This window comes from Fistularia commersonii, chromosome 32 (genome assembly GCF_037954325.1).
Source record: "Fistularia commersonii isolate RoL2024-O1a breed Wild chromosome 32, RoL_Fcom_v1.0, whole genome shotgun sequence".
Classification (NCBI taxonomy): domain Eukaryota; kingdom Metazoa; phylum Chordata; class Actinopteri; order Syngnathiformes; family Fistulariidae; genus Fistularia; species Fistularia commersonii.
The window spans coordinates 6,147,442-6,168,804 of NC_141315.1; the positions used below are offsets into that span (position 1 = coordinate 6,147,442).

General features: G+C 43.0%; 1 protein-coding gene across 9 annotated transcripts in view; it reads left to right on the forward strand.

Moving 5' to 3' along the window:
* Positions 1–21,363, forward strand: part of nrxn1a (neurexin 1a) — an 83,445-nt gene that overhangs the window by 56,762 nt on the left and 5,320 nt on the right. For 4 of the 9 annotated variants that reach the window (XM_086139615.1, XM_086139614.1, XM_086139616.1 and 1 more), the window contains 12 exons: positions 3,011–3,214; positions 4,363–4,389; positions 7,248–7,370; positions 7,591–7,972; positions 8,489–8,679; positions 9,086–9,259; positions 9,559–9,585; positions 10,485–10,604; positions 11,592–11,773; positions 14,064–14,235; positions 15,197–15,286; positions 16,387–16,697. In XM_086139615.1, the coding sequence (XP_085995741.1) occupies positions 3,011–3,214; positions 4,363–4,389; positions 7,248–7,370; positions 7,591–7,972; positions 8,489–8,679; positions 9,086–9,259; positions 9,559–9,585; positions 10,485–10,604; positions 11,592–11,773; positions 14,064–14,235; positions 15,197–15,286; positions 16,387–16,697 (2,003 nt within the window). The remainder of the gene's footprint in view (positions 1–3,010; positions 3,215–4,362; positions 4,390–7,247; positions 7,371–7,590; positions 7,973–8,488; positions 8,680–9,085; positions 9,260–9,558; positions 9,586–10,484; positions 10,605–11,591; positions 11,774–14,063; positions 14,236–15,196; positions 15,287–16,386; positions 16,698–21,363) is intronic. The other 5 variants (XM_086139617.1, XM_086139620.1, XM_086139621.1 and 2 more) reach the window with 4 other exon arrangements.

A 21,363-nucleotide genomic window follows, 5' to 3' on the forward strand; every position in this document is an offset into this window, starting at 1 on the left:
AATGCTATAGATGCAGAGACTGGAAATCGATGGGAGAGGAAATGTGCCGAAAGCAGGGCGCGGGAGCCATGTCAGAGGAGGATGGAACCGCTGGGTCGGAACCGCCATATGACAGCATGTGAGAAGACGAGGTGGAACGAGGGGTAGAAAATCTGACAGAAGGAGTTATGAGAAAAGGTATGAATTGAGACCAGGGGAGAAATGGAAAGGAGGGGAGATTGGCAAGGGGGCAGATACGAGGCCTGCTGAAAGAAGCTAGATGGAATCAGACACGGTGATGTGAAGAAATGTTGTTTATGCCACAACTGCTGACGGCTTCTCAAGTGATGATTGTACTATCATCTATCTAACAGGAGATTTATGTGTGCATCCTCACAATGTCTTTCCGAAATGTGTTGACGTGAAAACATCTCACAAGACAAACATCCGTGGTGCACGTAGATCATAGCAATGTTAGTCCCACCACCACCAACCCCCCCACCCTTACATTTCTCTTAGCACTGTCTTTCTCCATATCTTTCTTCATTCCTCTCTGTGTGCATTGAGGGGTCACTAACTGGTGGTTCAGTGGATTAAAGGATGCACAGATGGAGAAGCAGATGGAGGGAATGATTGGCCGTGTTTACGCCTTCTACCTGCGGTTTCTCCCTCCCTTTTTTTTTCCCTCCCTCATTCGCGCTCTGCTTTGTTCTCCCCTCGCTTTTTTAATGAACAAAGATGGTCGTCACGCAGCGGCTCTAAAATGATATTTTATTTTATTCATTATTTTTTTAATTTTATAATCAACGCCTTTCCAGTGCTGCCTCTGCATTCCCATGCAGAACATGCAGGGTCCTGTTAGAAAACATGAGCAAAAAGCAAAATATCCCCAAAAAGATTGTTTTCAGATTAACGTTGTCACAACATTGCCATTTAAGCAAGCAAATTCAAATTTTTATTTGAGGTGTAATTATAACTTCTAGCTGACTGCGTGATTAACAGACCAGAATAATAAACAACAATAAATACTGATGATTATCAATACTGTCAAAATGATTTCGACAAAGTGCTTGTTTTTCACCAAAATGTAATTGATAATTTGTTAATTGGCAATTCATTACCTTTGAAATGAGCAAAATGGTCACCAAAAAAGATCATATACAATGTCAGTAATCTTCAATGAACCCAGAAATAACCTAAAAGTTTTTTCCAAATATGACATTAGAAAAAGTCCATGGAAGGAAGAAACAATGTTAATCATAAAATGAGGAAAATTTGATGAATAAAATCATAAGTTATTTTATGAACCGAACAGGTTAATACTCCCATTATGTTTCTGCAAACATTATGACACATCGCTAGTGACCAATAAAATATTTTTTCCAATTCATTTTCCTCAGGGCCGATAAGCACCTTAATACCAAACTTGCCAGTGGAAATCACCCCTATCTAAGGCATTTTTGCAAATAGAACAATCATTTACGTACTCGAGGGTGTGCTGGATTTTTTTTCCCACAAACTTACCTTCTCTAAAAGGGTAACACAGTCCTTTAAACAGATCTTGGATTTAAAAAAAAAAAAATATTGGAGAATTGTATGGCATAATGCTCTTTTCATCCAGTCTTCAGAGCACACAATCCCTCGCTCTCTAATTTTGCTGGTGTTGTCTTGTTTAAAATCTATACCAGCAGTAAGAACTAATGGATGTAGTATAAATGGGATTTGCCCTGTAAGGGAGCGGAAGTGCATCAAGAAAGGGACTCGGTTTTAGCCCCTCAGTAGATCAACAAAAGCAAAAAGTGCAGAATCCTGTCAGCATTCCTTGAACGGTAGGATATATCTAGTGTGTGCAACAGGCATCCAGTGATGCAATAGCGTGCAACACCGCCAGGAAACTACGGCTTCCATAGTTTCCTCTTTCTAACCGTTGTCTGTTTTTGCCTGGTTAAGAGTTAAGTGCTGTAGTGAAGGGAAATTTAGTCAGCTGTCTCCCCTATCAGGAACGTGTGTGTGCTTGCAGGGTGTATGTGAGTCTGTTGGTAATGTTATCTGTGATATAACAGGCCAACCACCTTCTTTTTTCCTCAAGTTAATGAGGGTTCATTTGCATTTTAGCCAAGAGCTTCTTGCCTTCAACCCCCTCCCTTCCCTCTGTCTCGTTCTGTCCCTATTTTCTCTCCCCTTGCTCTCACTTTACCAAACCCCCTCTGTTCACACTTAAATTCACTCACTTATTCTGACATGCACACACTATCTCTCTTTTTCCCTCCTTCTTAGCTCATCAGTATTCATGAGGCCTCCCTCTCTTCCTGTTCTCTTGTTTTTTGCCTTGGCTCCAACCGTCTCCCACGGAAGCAGGAAGAGCGAAAGGGAGAGAAAGCGAAGTAGGGACGGAGTGGACAAGATACAAGACGGAGGGAGACAGAGTGAGACGGAGGCGCAGCGACACAAGGAGTGTGTTTAGCAGAGTACATAGTTGGCCGATGAAAAAAAATCGGGGTCCTGAGAGGTAAACAGTTTAGTGGTCGAGGATTGGCCCCAGCAGATAGGAGAGAGAGGAGATTATGAATATGTAAATTAGTATGCGAAAGACATTAAAACGGGATCACCTAAGCTTGTTACATTATGACTCCAGGGTCCGGGATGTCAGCGGCGGTGGCGAACACACTCACCGCCATGCATTCTGATTTAACCAGATAATAGGGCCAGTCAAACAGCCGCAGCTATTTTTACACCCTTTTTTTTGGACGGCAGAGTGAGTGATGATAAATTGTGGGTTGGGGTAATTTTTGTAGGAGTAGGGTTGTTGAGCTTTAACATGACGCAGCAAGGAACAAGGGTGTAGACATGTACATCTGACTCACTCGGTGTCAAAAAGCCTTTGTGTTCTCCCACCTAGTGCGCTTTCTCCCCCATTAATCATCGCTCCGATCTCTCTTTTTCTTTTTTTTTTTTTTTACTAACCCCTCCGTCCACTGTAATCATCTCTCTCTCATCCTTCTCTATGCCTGTCTGTCTGCGCCTTCCGCAGATGCAACGATCCTGTCGTACGACGGCAGCAAGTTTATGAAGGTGCAGTTGCCTGTGGCGATGCACACCGAGGCGGAGGACGTCTCGCTACGGTTTCGGTCCCAGCGGGCCTATGGCGTTCTCATGGCAACCACATCCCGTAACTCTGCGGATACCCTTCGTCTGGAGCTCGACGGGGGCCGTGTCCGACTCACCGTCAACCTAGGTACACGCATTCATACGCACACGCACGCACACGTGTAGATTCTTGAATATGATTCTAATTACCTGTCAGGGGAATGCAGCTTATACCGGCCTCTTGGCATATGAATGTCATTAAATGTTGATTAAGAAGATAAACCCATACTCCTCTATCAATACAGTGATGAACTGAGTTAGTCGAGATAATGAACTGCACTGTTTATGCTCATACATTAATATACCCAGCAGTGTTTTTAAGTTTACTTTTCAAATGCATACACACACACACACACACACACACACACACACATACACACACACATACACACCTGCAGGAGGGGGTTACTTGTTTTGTTTTTTGTTGTATCGAACAGAGGGTCAAGCCTCAAGCTGCATTCTCTGCTCACTCCCAGTGGACCGGTGCATCCCTAGCCCTTTTCAACAATGATCACATAGACACTCGTCATATAAGATCTGGAGAAACTTGTCCCGTTTTTTTTTTTTTTTTTTTTTTTGCAGTTACGTGCCAAACACACGACTAGGCTTTTACAGTCACACACTGTCACATAGCATAAATTCACTCACACACAAACGGACTCACACAGGGGTGCATGTGTTGGTCTCTGGTTGTCTGCAGCCACGTCTTTTCTGTGGTTGACGCCACACGACACACCGAGGCATCATGGGGGGGAAAAAAGAACAATAATAGAAGTGGGATTAAATCTTCCGAACATTTGCGGAGATTTGTGCTCTGGATGGGCGACAAGAATTAATGGGGTGTGTTGGCTGTCAGCAGACAACACATAACCCATCTCAGTGTCTTGCCGCCTTTGAGTGGTGACTGAAACTGTCGTCCAGGCCAGAGTAGCCAAAGAGCACACTGCTCATGCTGAGATACATCACTCTCCTTAGCTGCTCCTCTCCAAACATCCAACAGACTCTCGTCTGAAGCTGATTTTTTCCTCTCTTGATTGGCTAAAATGCTAGATTTTACACTGTGCCTCACAGTCTTGTCCTTCGGCAGAGGAGAGTATGTGTTTTCTCAGTAATGTGTGTGTGTGTGTGTGTGCATGTTTGTAAAGGCATGCAGGGTGTGTCGATGTGTGCATCCCCAGGGCGTGGACAGTATGTGTATGTGTGCAGCATTAACCCTCTGCTCTGCTCTCCCTCCAGACTGTATCAGGATAAACTGTACCGCCAGTAAGTGATCCTCCATCTCACCTAACCCCTCCCCTTTCCCCCTCTCCCTGAGTCTGCTGTGTTTAGCCTGTGTGTGCGTGCGTGTGTGTGTGTGTGTGTGTGTGTGTGTGTGTGTGTGTGTGTGTTTATTTTTGTCTGAATACTTTACACTATCTGTGTCTTGTCCGTCCATTAGATCTTAACCTCAGATTCAACACTTATTTGTACATTACGTGCATATGTATGTGTGTTGGAATGTGTCTTGGGCTAGAGGAAGTGGGCATATGTGTGTATGTGCGTGCATGTGTGCACCTTCACCACAGGAGTGGTGCGATTTTTGCTGAGGGCCAGGGTTTTCCAGGTCGGCCATTTTAGCAAAGGATAGACGGAAAAGAGGACGGTGGGGGGTTGGGGAAAAGGGAACAGGAAGAAAGATACGGGGGACAGAATCCGATTGTGAAGTGTTTAGGTAAAATTAGGTGTGTTAAGAAGTGTGAGCTGGAAAATGAATGCATCTGCGCTACAAACTAATTACTTCTCCTTCATGCTGGAGACAAAAGACTTGTTATCCCCGTGTTTTCTGTCTGTCGCACCTTCATCACAGCGTCTGTCTGGTGGCTTTCTTTGTTTGCTTGTTGTTTCTCTCTAAACTGTACATGAGGGATTTTTGGGAAGTGTTTCATCCAGCGCGAGCATTCTGTACGCATTTCGCTGCCAAATGTGTTATGTTTTTCTAAGGTGTGTGTGTGTGTGTGTGTGTGTGTGTGTGTGTGTGTGTGTGTGTGTGTGTGTGTGCGTGTGTGTGTGTGTGCGCGCGTGCATGCATTCCTGGTCATGCTGCTGTGAGCGGAGCTGAATCCCTGATGAAGTTTAATTCCCTCACGTGGCGTTTCTATCTGTCACGACCACAGAGAAAAGGAGAGAGAGGGAGAGAGAGAGAGGGTGGGAGCTGAATGCTCTGTGACGGCAACGAGGTGGTGAAATGGACGACTGCAGTTGCCATAGAAACCCTACTAGCCACACAGTACTGTTGCTATCTCGCATGTCGTTGGCCAATTTTAGACCAGTTGTCTCAATGAACATTTCACAAGGCGGCCACTTTTCCGGCACACTGTGTGCATAACATCAATTATACATCTGATATTCGGGGGGGGGGTTGTATTTAACAGCGAGGCGCCACCAAAATAGTCCTCTCGGCAGTTAAACAAAGGCCTAGGCATGGGACAGGTATAAAGCTTATCCAGCTGGAAAAAAAACATCATGACTTGGAAGTAATAAAATATAAAAGTCAATTTGTTTTCATCATCTTACCGTTATAATGACAGGAATAACATGATTTCATTTTATGATTTTACTTTAGAAATAAACATTCTCTATTCTTGAATTTCAGGGCACATTGGTTTAAAAGCACAGGGCATCTGCTCGTAGCTACGTATCAACTCACCATGCTGCCGAAAGACCTGACCCAAAGTATGTGTGTGTGTGTGTGTGTGTGTGTGTGTGTGTGTGTGTGTGTGTGTGTGTGTGTTTGTCCATTCCCAGGTTGACACAGATCACTGCATCACCCTCATGTCAGTCAGCTCATTCTTTTTAGTGTTCGGTTATATATGCATTGAAAAAAAAAAAAACACACACACACTCATGCACACACACATGCTCACACATACATTCACATATTCTCTCCTTCACTCAGTGAAAGGCAGTGATCCATGGTAACAAGATGAGATGCTCATGCCCAGAGCACAGCTGAGTCTCCTCAGGGGAACCCTGTGTCCTCTCTGAACGTTCAACACACTCTTTTAGAAAACACACACCCATGCGTTTCATGCTGCCATATCCATTTTGATCTGCTTCTCATTCCTGTTTTGTTATGTTTGTGTTCGGCTGCCTGTGCGCTTTCTCTCACTCTCTCTCTCTCTTTACCTGTGTGTGAGACTGTGTGTGTGTGTGTATGCCTCCTTCAGCGATGTAGGCATACTTGACATTTTCCACCGCTGAATCTGTAAGGGTCAGTTTGCTTCTCACCTCCCCCGTCATTTCCACCAATAGGTCACTGTAAGCAGACTCACACACTTAGAGGCAACAAGGCTTGGAGAGGGAGGATGGGCAGAGTGTAGATGTGTTAGTGTGTGTTTTTTTTTTTTTTTTTTTGTCTTCAAGGTTGGAGGGGTGCTTGTTGGGAGTGGGAGGAAAGGGGCACCTCGGTTTCAGAACAGTCAATCTGTCAAATGTGTGCAGTCAACTATGTGAAGATTTAAGCTGGTAGATGGGCAGAGAGAGAGAGACATCATGAGAGGACAGCTCAGCTTCCATCATCCTGCTGTACATCAGCACCTTGGAGAGCTCTCCATTGCACCACTGTGTGTCTAGTGCCACCATGAGGCTTGCTGCAATACTGCACGTTTTTCACATTTTCGGGGACAGGGGTTCGATTCTCAGGCCCACGGGCAAATTGTAATTTTGGTGCGTTAGCGTGGTTTGGCCGCCGGTGAGGAAAACATAGAGTGAATGCAGCGTCTCTTCATGTGCGATGTATATCCTGAATACGAGTCTGTTGTGTCTCCATGTTAAACAAACATGAATTCACGTCTTTTGCATTCACAACACTGGTAGCGTAGCGAGAAAACGATATGTCCCTTTCACTGTCCGTGGAGAGAGAGTGTTTGTCACCAGAGAATATGTATGGACCCCCTCCCCCCCCCCTTTCCCCTCTGCTATCTTCCTTCCATTTCTTCACTTTCTGGCCCCTAGATTTTATTTCAACTTGTCTGGCTTCTTGCTTCTACCTCTGCTTCTCTCTTCCTGTCTCTTTCTCTCTGCATTTCTGTCTCTCTTCACGCCTCTGTGCATATGTTAATGGTGCTCTGGGCTATGTGTAGGTAAAGGCCCAGAGACCATCTTTGCGGGGTCAGGCCTCAATGATAATGAATGGCACACAGTGAGGGTAGTCCGGCGTGGCAAGAGCCTCAAACTCACCGTGGATGACCTGCAGCCTGTCGAAGGTAACCACATCAACCTACATTAAAACCCCTTCTTTTGCTTCTCTAGTTTTTAATCTTGTAGAAAAAAAAAATCTCTGGCAAAAAATGTTTGACGTGGTAAAGTGTTTGATTATTCTTCTTACTTTAATGGGTTTTGCTAGTACTGTTTTCAATGTCGAACCTTCCACTTCAAACCCAATATTCTGTAGCCTTCATCTCTGAAGTATACCCCCACCACCAGGTCAAATGGCGGGCGATCACACCCAGCTAGAGTTCCACAATGTGGAGACGGGTATTGTGACAGAGAAGCGCTTCATGCCTGCCGTGCCCTCGAATTTCATCGGCCACCTTCAGGGCTTGACGCTGAACGGCATGCCCTACATTGACCTGTGTAAGAACGGCGACATTGACTACTGCGAGCTCAACGCCGTTATTGGATATAAGAGCATCGTGGCGGATCCTGTCACCTTCCGCTCACGCTCCAGCTTCGTCACACTGCCCACACTGCAAGCCTACTACTCCATGCATCTCTTCATGCAGTTCAAGACAACCTCCCCCGATGGCCTTATTCTCTTCAACCGGGGAGACGGCAATGACTTCATAGTAGTAGAGCTGGTTAAAGGGTGAGCTTGAAATTTCGCCGTGTTTTGCCATTTTAACTCCTGGGAAACAATTGGCCGGAACATTGACATATTTCCATCTGGTAATGTGTTACATGATATAGTTTGTAGACGTGGCTAAATGTCTCAGGCCCGTTGCCCATTTCAGTCATCCTAAAAAAATCCCCAAAACCTCATCCAGAGATGATCGAGATAGTAAGAAGGCATGTTTATAGTAGTCACTTGAATGTGTGTTGTTAAAATGTCAGCGTTGGTATATGTTATATGTGCATTTACAGTGGCCTTCACCCTTACTGAACAAATCATTTCACAGTTCTTGACTCTCACGCTGAAACATCTAATACCAAAAAATTGCAGGTCAAATAGCTTTTCTGCCTCTGTCGTAATTACATCCTTCAAGACAGATTATCATGCCCTGAAGTCTTTGACCTTGTGTGCTCTTCATCATGAATAGCTTTAATTTGCCTTCCTTCCACCGATTTCTTTAATCCTTCCTCCTCTCTTTTGTTCGCTCTCTAGCTACCTACACTACATCTCTGATCTGGGAAATGGAGCGCACCTGATCAAGGGCAACTCCAACAGCCCTCTGAATGACAACCACTGGCACAATGTGCACATTTCTCGAGATACTAACAATCTTCACACTGTCAAGATTGACACCAAGGTCACCACACAGACTACCATGGGTGCCAAGAATCTTGACCTAAAAGGTAGGGCAAAAGCTATCAGACAAGGTGATTGTAATTTTGAAAATGGTCCGTAGCAAAGGATAAGTAGATATAGCCCTGAGTTTTAGACGGGTTTGACGGTATCCTAATAAGGTCGATTTTCGGGTTGTCAGATTTGCAGATTCGTTGCAACTCAGCCATGTGGTGATAGACAGGAATTTAGTAGCCGACCAAGAACAATGCAAAAACATTATAAACTGCATCGTTTAAGATTTGACGCCGTCGGTTCGGAGACGGGTTTGACAGAAGATCGGTGTTTGGTTTGATTCGTGATATGAAAAATTGAAAAGCAAACGGGGAGTAGATGTTAAAATGTACTTGCCATTGATGCAGGTTGAGTATTTTGATCGGCCCATAATGCTGTCCTTCATGTGTTGCTCTACAACAGGTGATTTGTACATTGGAGGTGTCTCCAAAGAGATGTACAAAGACCTACCCAAGCTGGTCCACTCCAAGGAGGGATTCCAGGGTTGCCTAGCAACAGTTGATCTAAATGGACGGCTTCCTGACCTTTTGGCTGATGCCTTGGTAACCATGGGACAAGTAGAAAGAGGCTGTGAAGGTGCGGGGCAAGCATGTGGAAAATACATCCGTAGATCTTTACCAGTCCCATGTCCCTCTTTTTCTATCAGTTCCCATCTAAGTCACACTCTCTTTTTGCAAAGATAACCCACTAACCCAGCTTTTTAGTCTATTAGATGTATAATTTACTCTTTCTTCTTCTCATCTCCTCCTTTATCGTTCTGCACATTGTGTTCTCTCTCTATGCTCCACTCTCTCAGCAGTTCACAAGCATCTGTGTGCATTGACTAACCATCTAACTTGATTTGCTTGTTTGCTTTTTTGATTGGCCGACAAAAGTTACATTGATGAAAGCTGACTTGCAAGGTATATCACTATGTGTGACCATTTGAGACACATGTGCGAGTGAGGAAAGCGCGTGTGCGTGCGTGCGCACGAGCGTGCATCTGTTTGTGTGCGTGCGTGTGCGCGTGCGTGCGTGTGTGTGTATGCTTATGTTGAAACTACCCAGTGGTGTTCAGTGTTGTGTGGATCCCAGTGATCCAGAGTCAAAGGTCAGAAGTGACCTGTCCTCTTGTAGCCACCGTAGTGACATCATCACTGTAGTGACATCACCACAGCTTGACTTGAGTTGAGCACAGCTCCACCACCTGCGTAGCCAAGCAGCATGCTCTCTGACCCTTCCCTACTGACTCCCAACTTCTATTTCAATACTCCAGTGTTGAATCATTTCACATCCATTCCTCCGCGCCTCGTGTTAGAAGAGAAAACAAAGGAGGCGCTAATGCATTTCCCTCCTGTGTGTTTTTTAACACGAGTCAAAGAGAGAACAGTGAAAAGCAGCTGAAGAAAGAGTATTGATACAAAGGCCTTTTAAGCATAACTCAGCCCTATTATGTTTGACTCCTGCTGTTCTTGCCCGACTCATCTGACTCTACCACCTGCATGCCTTTCACATTTTACTTTCAGTTCATTTCATACAGAAAATTGAATATCTTCTGCATCTGCAAATCTCAAAACAGGGAGCCTTTCCACATTTTCTAATCTCACAACGATATCCTACTAATACTACTAATCATGACGCCATAGCATAACTACAATCTTCGTACCCATTTCAATCTGTTTCGAGGGTTTACGGTCTCTATATAACCATACTGTACTGACATACTGTTGTGAACCCACTTGGCTTTAAAATCAAGACAACGTTTGTGTTTGTCTCCTCCACACTTATGCATCCTCCTGCACGATCACGTTTCTCACTGCAGGTCCCAGTACCACCTGTCAAGAGGACTCCTGCTCAAACCAGGGCGTTTGTTTGCAGCAGTGGGAGGGCTTCACCTGTGACTGCAGCATGACCTCATATGCCGGGCCGCTCTGCAATGACGGTAGGTCCATACGTCTCTATTTCGGGGTGGGTGGATTTTAGCACTTTATGGCGTTGACACATTTGAATTGGCTTATTCCCAACTGATATTTAAAGAAAAACACATTGCTTTTCATTTGATATTCTGGGAGCGAATCTCAGTGAAACCAGTGTTAAAAGCCCCATTGAAAACCAACTGAAATTTTAAAAATGACCAAAAAAGACTGGGCTCATTGGGAAATTGGTCTCAAACACACAACATTTCACAGCTACCCTCTGCATTTTCTCTGGACCACCATGTGAGGGCACTATCAACTATTGAATCTGGAGTGGTAAAAATCCAGATCTGCTCCAGGTCCCATTGTGTCTCCACTTTTTGCCCTCCATGTAATATTAACATTCAACTTTTACATTTCGTCCCAGTGAATATCACCCTGAATTTTTAGACATCCTTGCAAAAACACAGATAATCACATTATTATTCGATAAGTGTGAGTCAATTGTTGTACTTGTAGTCACTGACCTTTTCAAAAGGTTGTTGTGCTATGACTTATCCACAACATCCCTGCACGTGTGTATTGCCCAGTCAAAGGGAGAAAAAAAATGGGCAATGCACCATTCAAGGGCTTTACGATAAAAGATTTGGAGAAATTCGGTTTGCAGTGAATAGGTAGTGACGTATCGCAGAATGACTTAACATGTTCAATCCCATATTCATCTTACTGGCCCACTATGGGGATGTATTTTTCAACAGTTCCATTTGCGATCTAAAATAGGATTATCTTTTTTATAAATTATGGACCTACCCAGGACTTACCGCAAAAAAAAAAAACAAAAAAAAAACTGTCAAGTCTACATTACCCATCCATGGCACTTTATCGCCTAGCCCCCTAATTGAAGGTTTATCTGGCACAGGGGTGCATCTACAGCTGGAGAGCATTAATGATAGCAATCACTATTTATAGTGTTTAGAAGTGCATGCAAGATTAATTTCTCCTGTCTGGGCCAGCTGGAACTACTTACATCTTTGGTCGTGATGGAGGTGTGGTGGTTTACACATGGCCTCCCAATGAGCGTCCCAGCACCAGGGCAGACAGACTCGCCTTGGGCTTCAGCACCCAGCAAAAACACGCCATTCTTCTGCGGGTGGACAGTGCCTCTGGTCTAGGAGACTACCTTCAGCTACAGATAGTAAGTACCCTCACTTTGGATGAGGAAATCGATCAATAAACTTCTCGTTCCCGTCTGCAGCAACACATGCAGGCATAACTGTCTCCGGCCTTTTACTCTGTCAAAGTCAGTGTATTAGTATTCATGTCCACATATTACAGAACATGCACAGATGGCTGTAACTAAAAATATGGACTTATCTTCATCAGCCTTATGGATGGTATTGAATCCAAATAAATTTCACATTTCAACATGACAGTAGCTGTCAAACTAAACATTAGACATCAATTGTTTCATGGTTCTTTGCGCCAGGGTGAGTTATACCTATGTTGCTGTTACTTGATGGAAACTATTCACTGAATTTCTATGGGAAAGAGTGGACAGCTGAGCTTCAGTGAGTCATGTCTGAGCGGCTCGATGGACTAATTAATGAAATGTGACCAACCTCTCCGCACTCTAAAAGTGGCACAAATCAATATATTTTGCTGTGAATATTGTGTAACACCAAACTGACAAAGTGGGCAAGTTGATTAGGAATATAGTGGAGCGTCTGAGGGGTTTCCATTTGTCCTGATATAAACTAAAACCCCTGGAAAAAAAAAGGTTAACACATTTACAAGTCATGGGAATGCGTAGAAAATAACAGAAAAAAATGGAAAATCTACGATCTTCCTGAGAGAAATAACCAGCAAATTTGTCCCCCCAAAAATGTAATAAAAAAAGAGTAGTAAAGTAGAAAATAGAAAATTAAAATGCAAAGCCCAAGAGATCAAATTTGTTAATAAAAACCTGTTTGCAAATTATCCATGAATAAGGTGAAAATCAGGAATGGCAGAAAAAGGCCTGCAGGACTTTTGCCTGACCAAGATATTTTATTTCTTAATAGTAATATTTATTTCTTAATAATAATAAGCCACAAAACAACCAGCCAGGACTTAAGGGTGCACAGAAGAAGCAAGCTGTTTAAAACCCCCGTGTCTTCGAAAAACACATGCGAATTCCTCACTACACACAACTGCAGGATCTGAAACTCAGGAAGTGTTTGTTAACAAAGCCCGATGATTTTACATGTTCCAAGTTGGGGTCTTGTTAAGACTTTCCCAAGAAATTGGTCACATGTGCACTTTAGGTATTTGTAAAGATGATGATATGTAATTTTGCACTCGGCTGCTCTCTTACAACAAGTACGTTTATTCAGAAAGACCCATTAACGGCGGAGACCTGGCAAAAGGGTTGGTCCCTCGGGACTCAGACAAAACATTGTGTAACACTTTGTTTAAAAGGGAACAACTACTAGACCCTTTTCCAGCACTCCTTCTTTTACATTAGCTTGCACAAGAAACCAACTGTAATCAGATAATTAGTCATTTGTGCAATCAGTTCATCCTCTGTGTTAAAACCAACTTTTTCAGTGTCTATTTGTCCAAGGTCACACTGCCTCGAAATCCTTTTCCTTCTGATTGGCCAAATTTGAGCAGACGGCGTCATAAAGACATGCATGATGTTAGCCCACGGCACTACCTTTCACATTTATCTTGTAGTTATAATACATTCCGGCGCAGTTCACATGCATTTAAATTGCAAAATTGCAAATTGAATCTGTGATATTATCTTAATATTGAGTTTTTCAAGATTTGACTAGATCAGAGGACTCAGATCAGGCCTGCCAGTGACCTTGAGAAAATGCAGTTGACCTTACAAAATAAGAGACAAATACTAATGGCGTATAAATGTCACTTCAATAAATAAAAAACTAAATTAAAACTCGTCTTAATACATTGTCATTCCTTCCTTAATTATTTAATGGCAATTCTATGAAGCTCGAAACCTCTTATCAAACAGCAATGACACACCAATCGGTCTTGTGGGGTTCTTTGAATATATTTAGCAACTAAAAATTTCAAGATTAATCTTTTTCTTCTTATTTTACATGTTGCTTTTATATTCTTATACATTGTTTTTGTGTGTTCCTCTGAGTTTTTCTTCATTCGTACTTCTCCTGCCTCCAATGTTCCTCAATTATTTGAATACTTGGATTTATTGTGTGGTATTTTCATTACGTCCGATTAACATAGTTTTATCTTTTGCGTCTTATAATTGTTTTTTTTTTTTTTTTTTCACAGCAATACCCTTGATATGCCAGGGTGCTTTTTATAATTGATGAATGATATATATGTGCTATATATACATTATGTATGTATATGTATATGTATATATGCATCATTTATTTGGTTGTGCAATACAATAAGACCTATGACTAGCATTCAAATGATTCCTCATGAGGCATTGCCGTATTTCCGCTCCTCTTCAGGATAAAGGCAACATTAGAGTAGTATTTAATGTCGGCACTGATGACATCAACATCGAGGAGAACTCCAAGTTTGTCAACGACGGGAAATACCACATAGTTCGGTTTACCCGCAGCGGTGGCAACGCAACCCTCCAACTGGATGACCTGCCAGTCATTGAGCGTTACCCCACAGGTAGGCCCTGGCCCACCCATATAAACCCAAAACCCCTGACCCACCGCAGCACTGCCGGACAGGAAGAGAGCTAACTACTTTTTAATTTAAACCAGCCCGCCCTCTGACGGATGAACCTCTTCAGTGCTCCTGTCAATGTCTTTATTCTGATCCTGAGTTTGAGAAATATGATTGCATATTTGTTTCATGTTATTGTGTTTGAAATGAAATATGTGTGACCTGATATGAAACGTGACTTTTTAAACCATTAAAATGAGACGGTTATTATTAATAGCCTGTATACTAGTCTGCTATGTCATGTAAGGCCTGTTAAATAGTGTTAAAGGTAATTTTATGAAAATATTTAATTCAGTTGTCAGATGTTTTGCTTACCATAAAAGAAAATAATAACAGTTGGTGCATTTTTGGACAAACAATAATTTAAAACATGTCATATGGTGAGTTAAATGTTTTAACTAGAGAGGAAAAAATAAGAAAAAGGAAAAAGTGTATTTTGTTGAGCATAGAGTTTGTTTTTCTATTTGTTGGTTTTTCATATTTAAAGTGGTAATCTAAGGTAGTCATCTTTAACTCAATGAGGTCCAGGTCAAGGCAGTTAAAAGGCTAAATGCAAGATGTTGTGAGGTGTGTGCTTCGTTGTTTGTAACTCTAAACTCAGTGAGTCAGACAGACAGTATGTGGCAGCTGTAACATTATTTCCCTGTGCTCTTGCAGATGTTAACCCCTGAAATGTCTCTTTAAATTAAACGCAATGAACAGAGAGTAAGAGTCCGCTCGCTGACAACATAGTGAATTCAGCGCCGCTTGTTTTCTCGCACGCCAAGCTTTTATCTTAACGCAGTAACACGCTAACAATGAGCAGACCATTACTTTCTTTTCATTGCTGTTCTTTTTGTATCCAGCTCCTGTGCCACGTTTGGATGTGCGTAATTACTACTGTGTTTTCATCTCTAAATTAAAGGTAACATTGATTACGAGCGCCTGGCCATCGCCAGACAGCGAATCCCCTATCGGATCAGTCGAATAGTTGACGATTGGCTACTCGACAAAGGTAAAAACCCTGATTAAAATTCCTTAAAACTTTCAGCTTAAAATACAATTTGAAGACAGTTAAATATACTTTATTGTGCACCATCAACTAACATCTAAAAATCTAAATCCATAACTAAGTATTTAAAAGTTGGACAGCCATAGTGTGTAATAATGTGTAAACTGTAGTGCCTGTGAACGTATCTTGTTAGTGTGTATCTTATAATATCAGGTTAAAGGGACGACGGAGAGAATTAAAGGTGAATAAATCAGAAAATAGTGTACTGATAAAAGATGCTTTATAAGACTGGTCAATAAATTTGTTTTATTATCAAATTGTAAACAATGCAGCATTTACTAAAGTTGATGTACCCATGTTGTAAAACAATTGTGAAAATCAAATTAAAGTACACGTAAAGTACTTGTAAGAATTATGTAAATTTGAGACGATAAATAGAGCGATGCTTTTTTTCTGAAAAAAATTAAAAAGTTCTCCTCCTAAACTTAAGCAGAGCTCCGTAAATTAGCCTCTAGTCCCTTTAACAGTGAGCAGTGCTAGAGCTTATAACCTGTGCATGCTTCATAGGGCTGTTACCAGAGTTCTCTAGATCTCTGTCTCTCTGTCTGCCTGTCTGCTCCTTCAAATGAAATGTTGTGCCGCACAGCCATCACCATAGCAACCATCTGTCAGACTCGTCTTCTCAGGGCCCCTCTGACTCCTCTCATCTGCTGCATCTTCCTCCTCCTCCTCCTGTTCTTTGCCTCCTCATCCTCCCCGGGCTTCTCCGTCTCAACACCCCCTCGCCACCTCTCCCCTTCTTCCTCTTCCGCTCCTCTCGCCCGTCCTCCTCTCCACACTCTTATCTCTCTCAGTCTCAGCCCTCTCCACGGTTGTCCACGGCTTCGATTTGCTCCGCCATGCTTAATCTGTCCCATCCTCTCACCATGGCTTGGGGGTAGTGGATTGTGTAACACTCAGACACTCTTATGTGTGTATGTATGCATGTATGTGACCGCTGGTACGTATGTGCGTGTGACTGCGTTCGCGTGCGTCTGTCCACCTTCTCTCCTGGTGCGACTGCGTGTGTGTGGACGTGTGCGCGTGTGCCTGTGTCCGTGTAGGTCGCCAGCTGACAATCTTCAACAGCCAGACGACCGTGCGCGTCGGCGGAGGGGAACAAGGCGCGGGCATGTTCCAGGGCCAGCTGTCCGGCCTTTACTACAATGGCCTCCGCATCCTGAACATGGCTGCCGAGGGGCACCCGCACATCAAGGTGGAGGGGAGCGCCCGGCTCGTGGGCGACATGCCATCCTCTTCCATTACGCCGCAGTCCAGCGCCGCCGCTGGAGGCAATCGCTCTGACTCCGCTCCCTCCATCAGTGACATCACAACCACCACGGCCACCAACGGGAAGCAGGGTGCCACACAGCAGGTCAGCACACACACACACACACACACACACACTCTCGCAGAAGGATGCGGGTTACGGGTTGGCAATGTGTCAACCTACAGTACATTGAATACAGTGTTTTTTTGTTTTGTTTTTTTACTGAACATCATGATAAACCATTTAAATATATCCAGATATAGTTTGTGTCTGGCAAAATGTGGATTTGTTTTTTTTTTTTGTGTGTGGGGGGGGTTATTTTGTTTAGTTTTGATAAGATTATTTTGTTAATTTCATAAGCAATTTCACCACTTGATGCTAAAATACCATCTATAAACAGACGCGGTCCTAAAATGCTGCTGGAAATCAGTAGGAGCTGTCGTTCAAATAGCGCTACAAATTTGAATATGAGTGAGAAAATGGCCAAAACATGAGCAAGAAATAGCGAAAAAAGAGAATATTTAAAAAAAGAAAAAATTACCTATTATAACCGATCTTACTCAGAATTTCTTGTAAAATTAGTTGCTCAACAAATATACAAGACATTAAATTAAAACTACATCTGCTGGGGATATCTTAAATATTGTGCATTCATTCAGATTTTGAGTCCTTAAAAATAAGATATGATTATCACATGTCCAGATAAGTATTGCAAAATTGTTTTTATTTATTGTTCCTATCGGCAGTCCCGTTTTACTATTCAAGTGTAATTCTTGAGTAGATAATTAAAAAGTCTGAATTTTACCCTCTTATAATTCCAATTTGGAAGTCATTAAGAAGATTAACAGGCACATTGCTCCCTAATCAAGAACTAATGCATAGCAAGATCCAGAGTGGGATAGATTAAAACCCCACCCAAGGCAAGAAAAGGTTTATTAATAAGGTCTATTTCACACGTTGAATTTAAACCAATACAGCATAAAGTATTTGAGGCCAACGTGAGAATTTCAGATTAAAGGATATATCAGAAGGTAGGATCATAAAAACAGAAGAAAAAGGTAGAAAATAGTTCAGGATCCAAGCGCAAGGAGGATAATGAATACTGCCCGAGATTCAGCCAAAGGAAAACATTAAAAGTTTTCCTTTTTGGTCAGGCATTTTAGCCTTCGTTAAATGGTGCAGAGTGGAGAGCTGGCGGGAGATGAGAAGATAATCAAAAGCGGGGGATGAGATGTGTAAAAGGTCCCCAGCTGGACCCAAACTAGTGATATTGCACTTACATTGGATTGTGAGGTGTTGGCAGCCAGGCCTTTATTTAATATGGTGGCAGGCTGTGTGGAAAGAAGTGATTAAGTACTCCTTCAATATCCGATTTGTAAATCCCCTAAAGATCTATAAAGAGCACCTCTGACAAGACTGCTTGCATGAGATTAAATTGCATTAAAGGGTCTTAACTGCCATACACAGAAATACCTTACGCTCCCTTGATATTCTTCTTTTAGGTCATACATCATGTTACTGTGTATTCTCTCCATTCATCTTTCGCACCATCTATACTTAAAATTGACTTAAGTTGATGTCTATCATACAATACAAGTAAGCGGGGATTACACTCAAGTGCGATAATTCCCTACTTATTCCCAGCCCACGTTTGGTGGTAAAACAGGGCAATCGTTTATTTATTTGAAATTAATCTTTAAAATGCCATGTCTGATTTTCAGACCTGTCACATGGAACATGAGCGGGAAAAAAAAAAAAACTGCCGAAAATGTGTGAAATACTTCCAATTTCCTTAAATTCAAGAAAATAATTAGCAATGAATCAGCCAAAAAAGCATGTCGCTACTTTTGAAAATATTAAATGTATGAATATTATGGGTTGAATCATTCATAATCTGATGCATTTACACACATGTTTGCAGTTGTATCAAAGCAAATCCACGCAAGATTAGAAGATCATGTTCTTCCACACCCTCGAAATGTGATATTCATAGTAGAGTGTATCCCAGGCGCGAGTGCTTCCTACATGCCGAATTTCATGAGCAGATGTTTGTTTTAATGGATGCTCTAATTGCTCTTCCATAACATGCATCAAGACAATTGATGCAAATGGAACGGTACAATGAAAACACATGGCTGTTTTCAAAGTATATTTAGAGTGGATGCAACTGCAGGGGGGGTGTAAGCGGAGACATTATCACCAGGTACATAAATACCTAGACTCTTTCGCTCTTTTGTTCAGCTCAGCTGAGATGTTGTCAAGCTCTTTGTGAGCATCTGTGTGTACCGCAGTTCTTGAGCGCTATAAAACAGTGCCTGCCTGCCGCACTGAAAAAGATTTTTTTTTTTTTCCCAGTGATATAAGTTGCCATGGAGATAGTGAGCCCCACTACCCGCTGCTTACTCTCTCTCTCCCATCCAGACTCCCATAGAGAATAGCTCCTCTGTGTATGAACCGCCAGCTGTTTCAGACATAAATAATAGAACGCTGCAAGCTAAGCCTCAGGCATCAATAATGGATATGGGAGCTGGATGGATAGTGGTGAAGAGTGACAGGCTTGTCACAGGGGCTTGTTCTAACACCTCACCTCTCTCTATACACTTGCGTGCATCTGTATGTGGCTTTAACCAAACTGCTTCTCTGATGTACTGCTAAATATGCAGCACAGTATTGTGCACCAGAGTCGATAGCATTGTATGAGAAGTAGGTCAAATGCTCTATATGCTTACCATACTGCAGTGTCTGTGTGTGAATGTGTGTTTGCCACAAATTTGTGTGAGTAAAATCACTCCGGCTGGCCTCAAACTGTGTGTATTTGTCTTGTTTAAGAAGAATCTACAGCTTCTCCATTGAGGCTGCCAAGTGTTGCCAGGCAACAAACCTGACCTTAGCCAAATTACACGTAGAATGAAGGAGCGAGCGCAGATTGCACGTGCATACACACACACACACACACACACACACACACACACACACACACTAACACACAGGTGGATTGAGAACAATGAGCTAGAATTGCATTACATTGCATCAGAGGAAATCTTTGAAATGTGCTCCAGGTCCAAGCAATTTATCGATATAACGCTCACGCCCAAGGAAAGGCGAACTCACCCCCATGCGTAAAAAAACACACACATACACACATGTTTGGCAGGAGAACGTGTTATGCGCCTACCCCTGAATTCCACAGTTTATTGAAAATTTTTTTCTCGCATGTATAAAAGTGGAGGTGATTAATAATGCATGACAGCTGAGCGGCAGCACGGGGAAGAGATGGAGAGACCGTGTGAGAGTGTGCAAGTGTTTATGCTAGAGGCTGCTCTGACTCACACAGCTCAAGTTGGGGTTTTGATGTTTGCCCTGTTCGTGCTCGTGTGTCTACACCTGTGCTTGATGGGAAGACTGACAGGAGAAACCTTTTCGACTTAAAGCGATGTCCGATTGGCTATCGGGAATCCGCGGTCCTCTCATCTTTTCTCCTCTTTATCTTTGGATCTTCTCTTGCTCGACACTCCTCTCATCTTTTCCTCCCCCCCTATGCTGTCTCCCGCTCATCTTCCAGAGAGTCTTCTGTCTGGTTTACTTTTCACTTCCCCTCCCGACTCACTCTCTGTTGCGCTCTCTCCCTCCATATCTTTCCATATTTACCCGTCACTCCCCCCTCCTCGCTCTCCTTCCCTCCCCCTTCCTTTCTCTCTCTCCTTCGCTCTCTCTCTCTCTCTCTCTGGTCGAGCTCCAGTGATATCCTGTTAATGCAGGCGGTGTATCGGTCTATCTCGCCATCTGCAGTAGTGGAACTAGCTTCTCTCTTCTTCTATCATCAGGATCTCTCCATCAGCGCACCAACTTCAGCCCATCTCTTTAGATGCATGTAAATAGATGCAGACTGATGGAGCATGCTTGACTATTGCAGTGTTGTGCTTGTACGTGTGTGTTTGTGATTTTCCAGTTGCGAAAGTAAAAAGAAGAAAAAAAAAAACTAAAAAAAAAAAAAAAAAACAATCCGTTAAATCTTCTGCGAAAGTGAGTGAGGACAGGGTTGGAATACTATGTGTGAACTAGGCAGCCAGGGAGGCTTGGACGGTCGTTGGCACTGTTCGGCTGCTCAGGTAGAGACTTGGCTCTTCTAGCATGCTCTTTCTTTCTTTCTCTCCTTTTCCTGCCGTTGTCTTTTCCCTGTTTGTGCAATTTGTCCGTGTTAATAATTATACCAGCATGCCCTGTTGATCAAGTCAATGCAAAGTCTTGGCAAGGATGGGGAGCAAAGAGGGAGGAACAGAATGAGGGTGGGGCAGAGGGGCGGAGGGGGTTCTGGAATTTACATCTTTCCTGCCCGGGTTTTTGAAACCGGAGACTTATTGATGCGATCGAAGTTGCGAGTTTGTTTTTCTCGTGTTTATTGTCCCCCGCGTGATGGGTAAATCAATAATGAAACTGGCACCTTCCCAAGTTAATGGGGTGGTCAGCTGACTGGATGATGTCACAGGCCTGATGAGGGGGGTGGGGGTCCTGTTATATTTACTCAGCAGCATTTGTTTTTTTTTTTGTTTTTTTTGGCGCATGTTTTCGTTGCGGTAGCGGAAATCGGGATTCAGGGCAGGCTCCCGTGAGGAGGGCACATAGGTGCCCCCGGATCGCTAATCAAGCACGGTGGCTCGACATTGATCGGCGACAGGTGTCGGAGGTGATGTGTGTCCTACCGGCCGATTGGTTCTTGTGTTATTCGAATCCTGGCAAAGGCACAGAGGTTTATTGACTGGCTGCATTCCAG